At 36.7% G+C, this 18,119-nt stretch overlaps 2 protein-coding genes across 10 annotated transcripts in view; both read right to left on the reverse strand.

The window, feature by feature from the left end:
- LOC111872162 (lysosomal-trafficking regulator) overlaps positions 1–8,524 on the reverse strand; it is an 87,212-nt gene extending 78,688 nt beyond the window's left edge. Inside the window, exons 1-5 of one of the 4 annotated variants that reach the window (XM_033754554.1) lie at positions 8,430–8,524; positions 4,732–4,775; positions 4,264–4,389; positions 3,561–3,646; positions 376–541 (exon numbers count right to left, since the gene is read on the reverse strand). In XM_033754554.1, the coding sequence (XP_033610445.1) occupies positions 376–541; positions 3,561–3,646; positions 4,264–4,332 (321 nt within the window). In that variant the 5' untranslated portion in view covers positions 4,333–4,389; positions 4,732–4,775; positions 8,430–8,524. Of the gene's footprint in view, positions 1–375; positions 542–3,560; positions 3,647–4,263; positions 4,390–4,731; positions 4,776–8,010; positions 8,192–8,257; positions 8,344–8,429 lie in introns of those variants that run through there. The other 3 variants (XM_033754556.1, XM_033754555.1, XM_023865754.2) reach the window with 3 other exon arrangements.
- Positions 8,525–10,846: 2,322 nt separating this feature from the next.
- The window catches only part of LOC111872164 (PR domain zinc finger protein 10), a 56,220-nt gene continuing 48,947 nt past the window's right edge, over positions 10,847–18,119 (reverse strand). For 5 of the 6 annotated variants that reach the window (XM_023865761.2, XM_023865760.2, XM_023865759.2 and 2 more), the window contains 2 exons: positions 17,362–17,456; positions 10,847–15,605 (listed from right to left, as the gene is read on the reverse strand). In XM_023865761.2, coding sequence (XP_023721529.1) covers positions 15,195–15,605; positions 17,362–17,456 — 506 coding nt within the window. In that variant the 3' untranslated portion in view covers positions 10,847–15,194. The remainder of the gene's footprint in view (positions 15,606–17,361; positions 17,457–18,119) is intronic. The other variant, XM_023865758.2, reaches the window with a different exon arrangement.

Here is an 18,119-nt window from a genome sequence, read left to right on the forward strand (position 1 = left end):
ATCAGGTGTGTATTCTTACGTATCTGCTACACTGCCTGTAGTTTAAAATTTAAAATCATCAGTCTTTCCAATTGTATGTATGCATAAAATCTTTGTCAACCTACACGCGTCAATTTGATTTCTAAAATTGGCACTTTTTTAAAACTTCAATTCAAATTAAAATGTCTATAAATCTTCTTTTCTGTTTAAAAATTAAAATTTTCTCGGGGTACACGCCCTATGTCTATAGTGCTGCAACGGCCACTTCTTGTTTTATCGCTGTTCAGGTATTGTTCTGTGTATGCTCTGTGTGTGTGTGTCACTGCTTATCTTTAATACGTGTAATACACGTATTAAAGATAAGCAGCGACACACACACAGATGGAGACATGTTACCTGGACCCCAAGACACTGAAGTGCTGCCAAACTGCGCCAACCACGTCCCTGCAGAAAGTGTTTGCGCAACAAAGATAGATCTTCCCCATCACCGGGTATTGAGCAAATTTTGTGGACATCAGACAATAGCTCACAACCAATTAAAGTTGCTACAGCTCCATGTGCACTGAAAGGAACAGCAAAAATGAACTGGATACAAGGTTATTTACTTGAACAAGGCTCCAAATTAATAATCATAAACTGTGCGATAATTTACTGCTGAAAACTAAACTTGGTAAGTATATACTTCGGTAGATATCGAAAAAACTGGGTTACAGAAGAAGCTGAAATTGGTTTCTGTCCGCCTGAAGACAGAGACCAACATGATGCTCCATGTTTATATACATCAATGTGCCGCACAATATGTGGAATCACAGACCGAAGGAAAGGATGCAAAACCAAGAAGGGAGGCGCCAGGTCATTGCTGTCAAATTTAATTTTCATTGGAAAATTACTGTGTGATTTACGGTTACTAATTTGGGGTCTCCTCCAAGTGAATGACCCTGTATAGCAGTGCTGTCCAACGTTCTTATGTACTCGGGCACAATTCACTGATGCCTATGGAGGTGCGGGCGCCACCACACACTACTACTACTAGTACTTCTACTACTATTGCTAATAATTCAATTCAATTCAATTCATGTTTATTTACGTGCAATAACTTAACAGCCCAGCGGCCAATTACAAAGTTAGCACGAGTATATAAGGTACAAAATAATTAAAACAAAATACAAATACGACAAATAAATCTGTGAACATAGATCTAAAGAAGACTGAAATATATACATACATTTATGAAATATTACGAATGTTGCTAATACTGTTAGTAACTAAATACTAAGATAAGACACCAGTGAGTGATAGCATAAAATTAATAAAATTAATAACCAGTCAATAAATTAAAACCAATTACATAAGAATAATTAAAGCTAGCCGAGGTAACACATATTTGTAGTGAATGAAAACACTAATCAAGTAACACCGTAAAAGGTTTGGTACATGCTTGTAAAATATGATTCAGAGAAACCNAAAGGCACTAGAAAAATCAAAATAGACAGCATCAGCCTGACGCTGACTGCAGACAACAGGGGTCATAATATCTAGGAAGGATACCAGATTAGTGGCTGTGGATTTGGATTTGGTGAAGCCATGCTGGTTGGGATGAAGTTTAATGTAATGCGAAATATGATCGTGAATAATGAATTCGAGGAGCTTAGAGAAGTTGTTAAGAAGGGTAATGGGTCTGTAGTTGCTCACACAAGCAGGATTGCCTCTTTTGAAATAATAATAATAAAAACAATAATAATAATAAAATTTTTCGAAAATATTTAATAGTACTCAGACGTTCAAAAACGTCTTGTCTTAAAATGTGAATTAATATTAAAAATCGGCTCAATTATGTGGTTACGGAGGGCGCCAGAAAAATATACCACGGGTGCCGTGTTGGACAGGGCTGCTGTATAGGATCTGTAGGGAAATTTCATACCAAAAATACATCTGTGCAATATAAGATTATTACACACAAACCAAAGGAGTTTACAGTGCCAAACAGGGGTATCACATGATGTGTTAAAATAAACACAACTATTATTTTGGATATTGTACATCGCCTTGAGTTTTTCAAACACAGCATTCTGGAAACTGCATCTGTTATCATCATACAGCACATGGAAGGAAAAGATCCTGCACAGATAAGCCCATCAGAAAGATCTAGTCTCACCACTGAACCAATAATCTACCATCATCAGAATGCTACAGAATCAACTACTATTCTTGTTCAGTAGCCTTCATGTTGAAAGCAAAGTAACAGATCTAATACACTCATATTTATAATACTGGGCTATGGACCAGTACAGAACTCCATGTTCTGATTGGAGAATCTTAAGTATATACACACCAATGAATGCACATATGGAAACTGATCTCTTTTCAAGGTCATCATCTTTTTCTGGTATGTCCACAAACCAGTTCCTCACCACACAGTGTCACCATTTGGAAATGTGATCTTCAGCAAACTACTATAAAAGCATGAAGGCACCTGTTCCAGTAACAAGTTGAAATAAAACTTGATTTCAATTAGAATAAATTGAACAAAAATTGCTAATGTACCCAAATTCTTAATGAATAGGTAAGAATTTGGAAGTAGACGGCTGTGTCCCTTATTTCATAGTACTACCCGATTATTCAGCTACATAAATTGTGTGAAAAACCATGAACAGTTCAGTCAGAATTTACAGTAACCTAGTCATGGGCAAGGACCAGTGTGTTATATTATGATGCTTGTAGTGCCTAGTCTACAGAGTGTCAAATGATACTACCACTGATTAATAAAAAGGCAAGCCAAAAAGATAAAGTTGTCCTTGTGCTTAACTAATTAAGCACTACGCCATGAAGGTGTATGGGGAAGTGGATGTATAGATCCATGTTTTATTGACCTTCGCACTAGTTGTGGGTGAGTGGTAAGCTTCACGCACAGGATGCTTTACCCCCAGGGAAAAAGCCCCCGGTACCGACTGGACAGGAGGCTGGGTGGGTCCCAGAGATGGTCTGGACGACATGGGGAAGCGAAAATTTTTGCCTGCACTGGGACTCAAAATCCGACCCCTTGGTCGTCCAGCCCGTAGCCACTCACCATACTGACAGTGCTATCCCAGCTCTTATCATTGGCAAATAATGAACTGGAAGCGATTTGGAAGGAAGTGGTCATGGCTTATTCTAGGTACTATCCTGGCATCTGCCTGGGAGTGACTGAGAAAACCCACAGAAACTTCTGTCAGGATACCCAGTATCTTGGCCAAGAATCAGACCATGCACCTCAAAAATGTAAGTGTGGAGCCTTACGTCTAAACCAAAATGCTCACTAAACCCACTCAAGGATTCAAACTATAGATGTCCTTCTACTATAAGTCAAGGACATTACCACTACACCAACCTGAGTGGTAACAATGATATAAAATACATGTGACTTGAGGTGCGCAGTGACAGTACAATTTCTGTAGCTGGGGGATGAGAAAGTTCAAAGCCATATTTAAGAAGTTGAAGTTACTTCCAGCATGAAAATCTAGTTATCTGCAGATTCCTAATATCAATGATATATACCTGGAAAAACTGTAAATTTTATATTAATGACCACCCATTGTACTTACCAAAATGACAGTATTTCTTCAACAGTTTTGCCTTCTTTTATTTGAGCCAAGAATTCTGCCAGGAAAATATCCAGCCATGCTTGTTTCTGTAAAGATTTCAGTCACTGTAAATGTACGGCATATAGACAATTTAAAAGTAGTGAAGACATTAGGATCTTTCACAAAAACAAGCCACTAGATTTCAACACTGCTTCCTATGTAAACATCAAATTTCTATAATTTAACTCAAAGCTTTTTGTTCATGCAGGTCAATATGCAGTCATACATCCACATTACCAGGATTTCTTCTTTATAAAAAAAGTTATTGAAATAAAGGTTTAACAGAACTTTAGACAAGAACACAGATAATAAGGCCATTAGAACTGAGATGTAAAGAAAAGAGGCCCATGGGACATCTAAGAATATGATAGCTCAGCCAGGTACTAGGAAGCATAAAGAAGAGACATAAGAGCAGAGAGGAAATGCAAGAAAAAGAAACAGGAAAAGGATAAAAAAGGGAGAAGAATTTATTTTAATTTTCCATCATTTTAAAGGGCTGATTTTGTACAAAAATTGTCTTAAACAACTGATAACTGGCACAGTTCCTTTCATAGATAGCGTATTAATTACACTTATACACGGTGAAGTTGAAAATAAGACCATTTCCACGGTATGTTACAAGGTGAAGGAGTAAAAAAACAATTCACAAGAAGCAGAAACTCACCTCATATGATGAATGTTCAGCTTGGACAAAAAGTTCCCACAACTGTTGAATTCTGCTAGCTGAAGTCATATTAACATCTACATGAAGAATATGTTCTCAGCTTCTTTACATTTCTAACATGATTACCTGAAAAATCAAAATTCATCTAAAGCTAAACACATGATAATAGTCTGACTATACACATCTGACTACTCCATAATTCTTTTGTCTTTAAATGTATTTTTTTTTCCCCATTAAATTCATCAGCTTTTATGGTTTTATCCAGCTCTGTCCAAGGCCAACAGAATCAATAACAAACAATAAAATGATTCAGAGTGGAAACAAAACAACAACAAACTGGCAGTTTTCCCAAGACAGGTTATGTGGGAACTGCATTCATACATTAAAGCACCACAGAAATGTCATTTTGTCTCCTAACAAGCAATCATTTCAGACTTATAAAAATGAGAGCAGAAAAAAGAAAGTTACCACTGAACCCTGTAGACCAAACTAATTCTTCTTATCCTTGATTCCTACAAAAGAAAAACAAACTTGTTGAATTACGAAGAAAGCAGTCTTCTGGGATGTGGCACGGTGTAGGTGTGCTGTTAACCGACGTTCCTCCGAAACGTCGGTTAACACCACACCTACAGAAGACTGCTTTCTTCATAGTCATGGCCATGAAAACCTCAAATCTTACATTGTAGAATTATGTCTCAATAATTATTTTCTCTGATAACTTTCATGCTGAGTCATTTTTAAAGTAAGTCCGTTTCTGTGTGAGATTTGAAATTCTCACAGCAGTAAATATGAGGATTGTGTTCTGGGATGACACTGTGTAGTCCAGTAGAAAGTTACAAACTTCTGTAGATCAACTGACTGAGAACAACATTTGGTGCATTGATACATCTCAAAAAACCATGGGTACTATCACATCTTCCCCTTTACCTTTCTTCCTCAAAATCAATTTTCTCACCTCCTTTTTTTCCTCATATCATTTTTTTTATTGCTAGTGGGGTGGGACTAAGTCCCTTGTACTGCAGCCACTTCTGGCCTATTGTACCAGCCCCAGATGATAGGTGAGGGTGATTGTGGGGCAATTGGTGGAATGAAGATTGGCAGGGGAAACCGAAGTACTCAGAGAAAACCCGCCCCAGCACCACTTTGTCCACCACAAATCCCACTTGACCAGACCCGGGATTAAACCCGGGCTGCCACGGTGGGAAGCCAGCAACTAACCGCTTCAGCTATGGCACGGCCCTTTCCTCCTCATAAAATCCTTTTCATCCGTTCCTCCATTTCTACTGACCACTGTTCCCCTTAGAGACTGGTTTCCTTTCCTTTTCTCCTCTGTATCTGTAAGCTCATTTTCCCAAGCATCTTACAATTCTTACCCTGAAGATGGAAGGCTGCAGTTTCCTCCAACATACCGGGAACTTTCTACCAAACCACACAGCATCAAATCAACAAAAATGGTAACCTTCAATCCAGTTCTACTTATGGCAGATAATTTCTTGGGGTGAGGTGGGACTGGGTCCATTCAGTACATCAGCTGCTAACTGGCCTATGATTGATTGATTGATTGATTTATTTCGTCACTGTAGATCATTGTACATGATATATGACAAGTCAAGTTAATTCTGAATATTAACAATTTGATATATAAGTAGATTAAAATTACAATTGGTAAAATTTTTTACATTCTTATTTGTGGAGAATTTGATGGAATGAACATTGGCAGGGGAAACCGAAGTACTCGGAGGAAACCTGCCCCAGCGCCATTTTGTCCATCACAAATCCCACTTGCTCAGATCACAGTGGTGGGAAGCCAGCGACTAATCGCTTAAGCTATGGTAACAACCCTGGATGATGAATGTGGAGCAGCTGATGTAATGAGAATTTGCAGGGGAAACCGAAGTACCTGCCCCAGTGCCACTTTGTCTACCACAAATACCACAACCTGACCAGGGCTCGAACCCGGGCTGCCAGGTTGGGAAGCCGGTGACTAACCGCCCTAGCTACGGCATGGCCTATTATGGCATATAAGTACGGACCATAAGGAGGACTGAGGAAAGAAAATGAATGAAAAGAAGATCTACAATTTTCAGCCATAAAAGAAATGAAGATACAATGATGGTATCTATCTACCAGATAACAGAATAATCTAATAGCCCAGGTGACCACAACATGATCACTGTCAGAAAACAGGATGCTGAGGCCAATACAAGGATCTAAGATGGAGGAAGTGATGGGAGGATGAAAAAAAGTTACATAATGAGAAGCCCCATAATTTGTACTCTTCACCAAATGTTATTAAGGTGATAAAATCAAGGAGGATGAGATGGGTGGGACATACAGATGGAAGATGAGAAATACTAAGACTCTCATCCTAAGGGAAGGGACACAGGATTCCAGGGAGCCTGGAACTACATGCTGAAAATATCTGAACTTAAGAAGAATGAAGTAACAGAAATCTGGAGACAATTATGTAATGAGGAGATTCAAGCACCATGCCATAAAGACGTATTGTGGAGTGGAGGCATAGCTCTGCCATTCTTCATCTCATCTCTGTATGGAGGTGAACGATCAGCTTCACGCCCTGGCTAATTTACCTGCAGGGAAAGAGCCCCCATTAACTACTGGACAGAAGGCTGGATGGGCACCAGAAATGATCCCAACAATGTGGAGGAAAAAAAATTCTCTTGCCCCTGCTAGGAATGGAACCCTGGCCATGCAGCCTGTAGCCTGTCAAAATACTAATTGAGCTGGCTTGGCTTGGCACATACAGGACAAATGAGAAATGTTTATAAAATGTTGGCTGGAAAACCTGAAGGGAAGAGACCACTTGGATGACACAGTCATAGATGGGAGGTTAATATTAAAACAGATCTTAAGAAAATTACATGTGGACTGGATGCATGTGTCTGGGGACAAGATTAGTGATGAGCTCTTGTGAAAATAGAAATGAATCTTCAAGTTCTCTGAAAGACAAGGAATTTGTTTGAGTAATCTTGTTACTGTTACCTTCTCAAGATGGATTGTGCCCCATGTCTGATGGGAAGCTCTGTTATTATACAACAGGGTAACTGTTCCTTTCTACCTACTTCAGAAACTGTGGATACTTGAGAGACTGAATTTGAGACGTGCAAAGAATCTTTCTATGCAGGCTTGCATGCCTCAGAAATGCGAGATACTGTTATGCCCAGTTGCAATGGCATCAAAAGTAACCTCATAAAAGTCCCAATGAATGACCTAATACATCTTCTGCTTGATTAGTGATAAAGACAACTGTGTGACAAATACTGTTCTTGTTGGATCTGAGGTTACCACATCAGTTACTATAAAGAGAACTATCTTCTAGAAAGTAAGGCTGAGCAGTCTGGTAGACATTCGCTGATGTTTCTGAGGAAGGCACTGCTTTCATCTTCAGGGTTAAGGAGTAAGCAAAATAGGAAACCAGCAAGAAGCAGGCATGAAAGTAACCCCTGCTCGCTGCCTGCGTCTTATTGCAACCAATACCCACAAAACATTAGCCCATACAATGATATCAATGCTCATACATACAGATTCCGAATGTATTAGCTTGACGTTCTACGCGTGCAAAAGTATATTAGTACATCAAAAGAATGCCATTAAGACAGAAATAAATGCTAAAAATTGATACTAGAAATCTTAGGGGTATTCAAGTACATAAAATCTAATATTATACAATCATGCCATAAAATCCGTCACTTCCAATTTCACGTTTCTTGTCAGACAATTCCTTACATAATCGGCTTATGCAATAAGCAATTTCATGAACAGGCCTACACATCTGTGTACTGTCACTCATTTTGAAACAATATTGGTTGCGGCTACGTTCATACATCACTGTCAAACATGAATTTGGCCAGATTATGTAAACTGTGATTTTGTAGCAAATATAAAATCCATGTAAAGGGTTCGATGCTTCCTGGTTTCCTGCGAAAATGTTACCTTTTTCTGCACCCTCTATTAAATAAATCTAAGCATTAACCTTTCTCAGCTACTCGTGAAGAATAAACAAACGAGGCATTTAAATGTTAACACTTCCCACCTGCTACGAGATCACAAACTATAATGTCACTATTGTAAACAGCACAAGTAAAAAGTAAATTCTTCCGGTACTTTGCTGTATATAATGCATACTGGCAGTAATAATTATTCACCTTCGTCTTTTCGTCAATGTATTTTCTGAAGAATGAATACTCAACCTCTATTTTGCTTTTCCACCCCCGCGGACTACGTTTTTACATTATCATTTAGACCAGAAGTCACAAGCCACTGAATTTGAGCACCGAGATTTAACAGCTGAGAACAAGGACAGGCAATAGTGGAGGGAAATTCAAAATAAATTAATGTAAGAATGTTCATTTTCTACAAAAAATGCAAGTCGCTAGACACTAGCAGCTAGATTCTTGTCTTTTATGATTTATTTATATTCTATACTTATAATTTTCTGTATCTCTGTTTTTATCGTGATATTGGTATACATCCATAACTCTATATAGCAAACCCAACAATGAAATGAACTGCAGTAAATTTTCATTTGGGCCTTTGTTAATCATCTGTGTTCTGATCAGTATCATTTAATTTATTTGCATGACTAGAGCCTAGCGACAACATGGTAAGGCAATATGAATTTTACTGTAACTCACTCATAGAGCTGAGCCCTTCTTGAGAAGCTGCCAATTGTGAAGCTACTCAAGAACTTCCCAGGATTTTATGGAACCAGAAGGTTCATTACCGTGTTCACAAGAGCCATCCACTGGTCCATAACCTGAGCCACATCAATCCAATCCATATAATCGCATCCTATCTCTCTAAGATCCGTTTTAATATTGTCCACCCACCTATGTCTTGGTCTTCCCAGTGGTCTCCTTTCTTCTGGCTTTCCCACCAATATCCTATATACATTCCTTCTCTCCCCCATTCGTGCTACATTCCTTAACCACCCCATCCTCCTTGACTTGTTCATTCTAATTATACTTGAAGAAGAGTACAAGTTATGAAGCTCCCAATTATGCAGTTTTCTCCAACCTCCTGTCACTTCTTTCTTTGATTAAAATATTCTCCTCAGCACCCTGTTCTCAAACACCCTCAGTCTATGTTCCTCCCTTAAAGTCAAAGACCAGGTTTCACACCCATACAGAACCACAGGCAAAATTATATTTTTGTGTATTCTAATTTTTATGTTTTTAGACAGCAGATGAGAACACAAAAAGTTCTGAACTGAATGGTAGCAAGCATTACCTGAGTTCAATCTCCTCTTAATTTTCTTCTGAATCAGGTTTTGATTTGTTATATTCATTCCCAAATATATGAACTGTGCACACATTTTCAAAATATCTGTTACCTATCTTTACGCCATGATTTTGCCCTGCATTTTGACGAGATAGCAATATATACCTAGGTTTCTCTGTTATTGAATGTACATAGGGTCAGTGATGTTGAGCAGATAGAAATGTAGATGAAATTATTGGGGATCATCAGTGTGGGTTTCAATGTAACAAATCAACTACTTATCAGATCTTTTGCATTTGCCAGATACTGGAGAAAAAATGGGAGTACAATGAGACAGTACAGCTATTTGTAGACTTCAAGAGAGCCTATTATTCAGTTAGGAAGGAAGTATTTTACAATATTCTGATAGAGTTTGGGATACACGTGAAACTAGTCAGGCTGATTAAAATGTGTTTAAATGAATTTTACTGTAGAACATAAATGTTACACAGAAAAATCATTTGTAGTAGTTATGTAGTATTATATATTCTAACGCTAGGATTGCCAAGCTGTTTTTTCAAAACATTAATTAGAAAATGAGAGTCCCCAAGATGGAATCTGATGAATATTATATCTTCACTTGAGGTATGGCTTTCCAGAGGTGGTCAAGTATTAACTTCTAATGAAAAGAGTACCCAGATGATTTGACCTTTGTCAGCTTTATTTCCCTCTCGCTCCAAGAATATTAACCCTGTTATTCTAATAATTTGGATTTGTTTTATTGTTCCGTTAGAAACACTTGTCTCTCCGACAAATATTTAGTGGATTATGCTTGAGATATGGACAGAAAGACATGTAGGTATTAATGTAAAGTAGTGGTTAACATTTACCAATCTAAATGAAAACTGCAATGGCTAAATCATTTTTCACAAAATTCTCTAATATCAAATATCATGCAAATCCACCCAGCAGTACTAAAGTTATTATACACACACAGGCAGATGGACAAAGCAAACTTAATAGGCACTTTGCAGGGTTGTGAATGTGCCGAAATAGTATCTGTACCTCTGATTCTAACCATGGTATTAGTACCACTGTTTAACTGGAGGCAAAGAAATTATGATACGACTTCACATCTCAGAAACTATAAAAAGATGTTGCATGAGCATATTTTTACAATCATATTGCATACCTATCTGTATTTCTTCTACAGCTGCTTGCTAAGACTTTGGAAGGAGTGGCTGTAGTCTATTGCAGAGACACAATATCACACTGCTATGGTACTTTACCATAGCACTGCATTTATGTCATACATTGTGGGAAAGGGTTAAGGTGGGAAAGTTAAAATTGAAAACACCATATATGCTGAGACAATTAGTAATTTAATTTGTTACTTCTGTGGGATTACCAATGGAAGAACATGAACATTTTAGTGATAGTGACAAACATAGCAGAATATTTAGATATACAGTTACTTTTAAAACCAAAACCATTATTTAAGGACTAATGAAACAGCAAATTATAATAAACATGACACTCATTATCTAATTCTAATATGTACTGTAAATAAATTAAGAGAAAAAGGTAATTTTGAGTAAAGATTACATTTTTAAAACAACATTAATACATTCTGAGAGTGAGATGTAATAAACTTCAAGTTGACAAAAAATTAGGACATGGATAAAATGAAGTTTACAATCATTTCTGTCAACAATTCTATAATACCATTAGAAATCCACACAACTGAGAAAGTCAAAGCTCCAAGTATTAGATCTAAATTTTTGTCATTTGATGAAAATAATACAGATTCCATTCACTACATATTTAGAGCTAATTAACGACTGAAGCTTCGGCGAATACTGGACACAAGTGGTGCCACTGCAAAGCGAAAGACAATAATTTCAGTCCATTCAAATTTTAAATCCACAGAAATGAAGATCAATAAACCACTCTACAAATACACTGGGAACAAAACTGGTGAGTAATGATATGTCACATCTTATGTTATTGCATTCCTAGAAGATGCAATTAATTTTAAGAACTCCCAATAAAATTTGCTTTTATTTCATCCAGAGCATATTCATTTTTAAATAAGATTACATACAATTTGCTGGATCCAAAAACTATTAGCAGAAATGACTGCAGTCTCATGCAATACACAAACAGGTTGAAATATGTATAGGCTATGAAGTCATTAAAGAAATAACATCAAGCCCCTTACATTTATCAACCCTATGGCATAATTAGCAGTTAACAATGTCCATTAGGCCAATGGAAAAAAAGTAACAGGATAACATTAGTTAAAATCCAATAACCTTCAATCAGTTATAGAAGGGACAAAACAATGTCTAATTCTGTGTCTTGGTATCAAGAATGCTGTTATGTCTTTATGCGAAGTTTACACAGGATCTGTACAAAGTCACAGAACTGATAAAAAATGTCCCAGTACCCGTACCATCGTTTTCTGGTAGCAACAACAAGGGCATATGGTCATGAGACATCAGAACAGGGCATGTTCCTGTTTCTGAAAGTAACAATAATTTAGAGAACTGAACTATGCCACTGCAACTTGTTAATTCCATCCTCAGTGTTATGCAATAAATTCCAAGATAAAAATGTGTAGAGCAAACCAAAAAAGAGAAACATGGATAGCAGTGCTCCAAAAGGAACAATATGGGACAGTACAACATAACATTACCAAAACCCATAATGTTACTTTATTTCCTACATACATGTCAGTCCTTCTGAATTAGAAATTGGTCATTTCAAATACTACAGAAATAGTCAAATATCTTAATATATAACTGAGAACTTCCTAATTGATGTATTTATGAGTAACTTCGTAACAATTTCAAACCATACCAAAGTCCCATACTTTTTTTCTGCAACCATAAACATGCCTACCTAAATTGACAAAGAAAAATATACATATTTATACTCTTATTATACTGTAATTTATTAATTTCAATTTTGAACACTGGATGGAAGTATCTCGAGAAAACATAATTAAGGCTTTATTTTTTTATATATGACAGTAGTAAAGTAGTTATTACAAATATGACAGTACTAGGAATGAGGCTGTTTGCCAGTAACTGTCTGTGGTGCTTTGCTCCTGCTGTCATGTCATAAAGGTGTGCAAGGAATACTTGAATCCCTGTCAACATTCACATTAATCGGTGTTTCACAAATATCCCATATAAAATTAAGTACTCTAACATACAGCCATGTTTAACATGCATAGGTAATTCAATTGAATAATAAAAGGCAACAAAATAGTTGAGTTGGACAGTCACTGAAAATTACTATTGTAAACTCACACACAGTTTTTCAAATATTTCAGTATTATTTAAACATATATTAAAACCATCAGTAAAGGTAAATTCTGTGAAAGCAAGAAACAGGAGAATCAGAGCACTTTGACCAGCTGATCACAGACCATATATGAGAATGTCAGAAAGTATTTAGCTGAATAAATTTCAGCTTCAATTACAATTACTTCTTTTAGTACTTACTTATAGATTTTGTAATAAATGCATATGTGCTTTCATTCTCCTTTAGCATTTCTTAAAACGTTTATGGCAAATTTATAAACAAAATTTACAGAGGGAAGTGGTTTATCAGTGCATATGAAAGACTAAATACATTCCAGCATAATAACAATCCATAAAAATTTATTCACATTACAAAACATTTAAACACAGTGATCATTTTCAAAACAACTATTTCACTTTATTGCATGATAATTTAAACACCTGTACATAATAGTTTCAGTCTGAAATGGCTACATCAGTGCAGCAGATACAAATATGTTAGTATTACTTATTGATCCATTCTGGACTTGTAACAAATTTTGTCATCTGATTTGACAAACCTACAATATTTTGTAGTTGAAACAGCTGGGGGCAAAAATAAAGAGGCAAAGAGTATTTAATTAGAAGTAAAGAAATGCCCCACCAGACAATATCTTGCAACCACAAAAGCATTTGACAGTAAAGCAACATGACATATTAGTGAACAGTAATGGCTGACCCCCACTCCTCACATCAGTACAACACAGCCTACTGGAAGGATACTAGTAATTCTAATAATGCAACAAGTCAATACTTCATTTACTCGAATAACAGACTACCAAAAATATCAGACATTTCAAAATCCTTATAAATGTCTAATTCAGAATTAAAATATTGTCTAATATTCAAGTAAATATGGTACCCCAAAACTGCCAGAGTACTAGCACAATAAAACTAGATCCTCCACTGGCCTACATATCTCTATACAAAGATTCAAGACTTTGTCAGAAATAAAAATTTGTGCTACAAATGTCACATGGCAAAGTTAATTAAGTTTGCTGCCAATTAAAAAAATGCTCTTCCTTTCAAAGATTATATTACACTGGCACATACATTTTGTCTATAACAGGTAAAAACAAAAACTGCTCTTCTTTTCAAATGTTACATTACACTGGTACAAACATTTTGTCTATAACAGAGGATAAGAGCACCATTCTCAAAGATTGGATGCTTCAGAACTGGTTTGATAAAACTGCAGCTAGTGCTCCTTAACAGTAAAATACACAACCCACAAAACAAACAAATAGAAAGAGTTACTGCTACAACAAGTTTTCAACTTGTTAGAAATTAAAGTCTCCTATCTAATTAGAGGATAAATTATTTCATTTATAATGAGGAAAAAAAATTACAGCTGCCTGTTTAATCTACAACGTGGCCAAGCAAGAATATTATTCAACTACATGTCACTCCCCAAAATATAACAATTTTATCAATGTTCCAACTACTATTCACACTCCAAAACTATGCCTACTGGACATGTTTAATAACAGTATCTATTTGCTTTCTTCTCTTCATAACATAATTAAAATAAAATAGGACTTCTACCAAAAGTTCAAATAAATAAATTACTATACATTTAACAAATACTTCAGAAACTGCAGTGCTAAATTTCTTTGCATCAATAAATTACGAATTCACATTTTGTGCAGTCTGACAAAAAGCAGATATATAAAGTCATTATTTTTTTTCCATTTTAAAAACATTTTCTTCTAAGATTACAAGTCCTGTTAAAAAAATCCTTTCCCCACAGAACCAATAATACTGATCTTTGATATAAAGAGCTTTGCTTCTTAAAACCAATTCACACATCGTTTTAAGACTGAACTGTTCTTCTGGTGCAATAAAATAACATCAGTATTACCAATATTCCATCAAAAAATAAAGGCAGCCACTTACAAGATCAGATCTACAAGATAAAATAAGTTCCATTGGCTCTGGAATAATACAAAACTGACAAATGGAAGCTTCTTACTTCCAAAACCACTGCCTTTGGCAAACCTTTCTTTCTCTGTCAAACAAGTAATATCACCAACCTATTCAAACCCTTATACCCAAGGCAAACCTCACAGACTTGAAACAAAACAATACTTGATGCACCGATCTGCGATGCACTACACAAACAATTCTCCTTAATCTCTCACCTGCTTGTGTTGTCAGGTTTCAGCCTGGACAACAAAATAACATCTTCCGCCATCTCTGCACAATCAATGTTGCAACAGAGTAGACGATTCACTCAAGTGAGTTTTCAACTCTCAAGAGCTATGACCAAGGCTTCATAAAACCCCTCCTACAACTCCTTCCAGAGTTTCAGGGGGCAGAAACCAAAGCAGTGCACAAAGATACAGAAAGCAATGGCTAGTGTCAGCGGGCTGTATACGGAGTGTAGATGGCATTTGCTTGGGTCCAGGCACGGGGACCAGGAGATGATGAAGACAGTGCTGTAGCAGGAGAAGAAGGGAGTGAGTAAGATTGATCAGAAGTGAGGAGATGTTGCAAGTGAGAGGTAGAAGTGGGGGCAGGGGCAGAAGCAGGTGACAGGGGATCTGGATGATCCTGTCCAGGGGTATCTGCAGTTGATGATGAATCAGGTTGGGTTTCAGACTGTCCTGACTGGGTTACAGTGACTGGATCTGAAGAAGTCTGTACAATTTTGAAGTAGTGATCGTGTCCAGATGTTGTACTCCCGCTGACAGATACACGGAACTCACTGATCTGGCTCAGTTCTGTCATGGCTTGTGTTAGGAGTTCTGCTGAGACTCCATCAGCAAGGCTCTGCAAATAATCACAGGATCAATTCAACTAAAATGTTCATATATATCCATATTACCATGAACAACCGGGAGTTCTGGGAAGAACCCATAAGTCTACTTTCCTAATGCACAGATTTCTAGTCCTACTGATCTATTATTACTCGTATCATTCCTAATTTACTGCAATTTTGTGAACTTCCTTATTTATGTATTTCTACATTAAATTTGTCAGATATAACTTCACTATTCACATTTGTAAACTACTCACTCCAAAACGATATTTCATACAAAATTTTTAGATATGTTTATGACCTACCTCCATATCAAATGTTTTGTGCACTGCTCCCATAGTTCGTTACTGCCATCGAAGTTAAAAGGAAAGAAACTTTTGTATGACCAATATCATATTTTATATACATGCGTGCAGGAGCACATATGGGGGGAGAAGCCATATTGAAAGTTGAATATTTTTTGAAGTTGTATTATCATACATCATTTAAGGGCCCTAAATTAAGAGTTTGTAGGGCTGCTCTCACTGCCTGTCTGCCACGTTATTACTGACTACAGGAAATTAATAAAATTAAGATGTGGTGTCTTCAGTAGCATAATATTCATAACAAGTTTCGTGAAAATCAGTCAACTGGTTCAAAAGTTAAAATTGGAGACTCAGAAACATATGTTCAGGCACATGCACATATACACATGCAGACAGCATGGAAATCTCATAAGCCTACTCATTTTCCTTAACACTACTGACGTCATATTTGACTTAAGCCAAATAAGCACCCATTATGATATAGTGTGACACTCATTTCTGATCCACATCAAGAAAAAATCACCTCCTTTCACTATATCATTTAGCTTCATTCACCAGGCTATGAAAATTTATTTCTTTGACACTTTTACCATACTTTTACCTTAAAACAGTATTATTTTAAGAAATTGGTGAGAAAATAATAAGCAACAAAAGGGTTAGGAATGAAAGTAGGCTAAAAATTGCTCTATCTAAATAAAAACTCTGTTGAAATATTCATTTATGATTGTTCACAATTTACTGGTTACTATCTTTTTCATACAATTATGACTGTGGTACTTTGAATGCTTTCCCTCAGTTCATAAAAGCTAAAGTTGTCCTTGTGCTTAATTAAGCACTATGTCATGAAGACTTATAGGGGAGTCGAGGTATAGCTCCATCATTCTTGCTGTCAGCAACAGATGGAGGTGAGTGGTCAGCTTCATGCCTCAGTAGCTTTATCCCCAGTGAAATCACCCCTGGTACCCACTGGAGAGGAGGTTGGGTGGGCCTTTCATGAGCCAATCTGGATGCTGCGGAGAAGAGACAAATCTTTCCCCTGCTGGGACTGGAACCCCAGCGACCGAACCTGTAGCCTGTCATTATACCAACTGAGCTGTCCCTCACTTAATATTGCACTGATTTCAGCAGTGCTTACAGATTTCAATACTTCACCTTCTCAAGATTTCAATCCTCCTTCAATTGTAATTCACAATACCATTCAATTTCTTTCATATTACTAAACTGTACATTGAACAATTACATTAAAACACATTCTATCATCCTCCACAATAACATTTTAAATATATTATTCCCTGATCATTAACACCATATCATATTTTACTCCTAACTCTTGCATACTCAACAATCTTGCTTTGGACATATATCACAATAGCACATTAGCCACTTTAGAATTGTGTGTTCTCTAAATATCACAGAGTATAAATGTGGGAATTTCCTGCTTCTAAAATGAACATTTACATACCTTTAGTGGACGTTTTAAAGTTGATGTATCTATTATTATTCCAGAGTGTTGATATTCTCGCAGGGCCCCTTCACTTCCTGTGATCTGATATTCTGCTTTAAAAAAAAGTTCAATATTATTGGACATTCTTTCTTAATATAATTCCTGCTGTATAGAATGCTGTTAAAACACATAAAGGCAGTACAAGAATATGGAGGATTACTCATGTGACGCTCCCACAAAAGCTGGAGAGTACCACCTTCTGGGATGTGCCAACGTGTTGTCTGGAAAAGGTATGCAGCCATTTTAGAAGAACATGCTGCCTTCATTAAGCTCTCAGTTTGTTGCCCATTTGCCTTATCCTGTGACCCTGAAGATGGAAATAGTATGTTGCTCTGAAATATTGAACTGCTACCAGGCCACACAATGTTGCATCCAACGAGACAATACTCCTCATAGTCAATGCTGTGAGAACCTCAATTCCAACCTATAATCTTACATTGGTAATATACAGGACATGCAGTGGGCCTGCTGCTTGGCTCAGCTTCACCTGAACTCTGTCCCATGGATTTCAGGGCTGTCACGTGCCACTGCATTTTTTTGTTCGCCCCATTTGAAATTCATTCTATAATTAGGTTGTATACTATATGTAAACACCCAGTATTGGTAACAATTTGTTGTGTACTCATAAAATATTCTGACATGTGTTGATTCAATAACCAGATTTTCTGACAAGTAGTGGGTCTAGAATGAGGTCTACTCAACCTCATGAGGATAAC

The sequence above is a fragment of the Cryptotermes secundus genome, unplaced genomic scaffold, assembly GCF_002891405.2.
Source record: "Cryptotermes secundus unplaced genomic scaffold, Csec_1.0 scaffold581, whole genome shotgun sequence".
Taxonomy (NCBI): Eukaryota; Metazoa; Arthropoda; class Insecta; order Blattodea; family Kalotermitidae; genus Cryptotermes; species Cryptotermes secundus.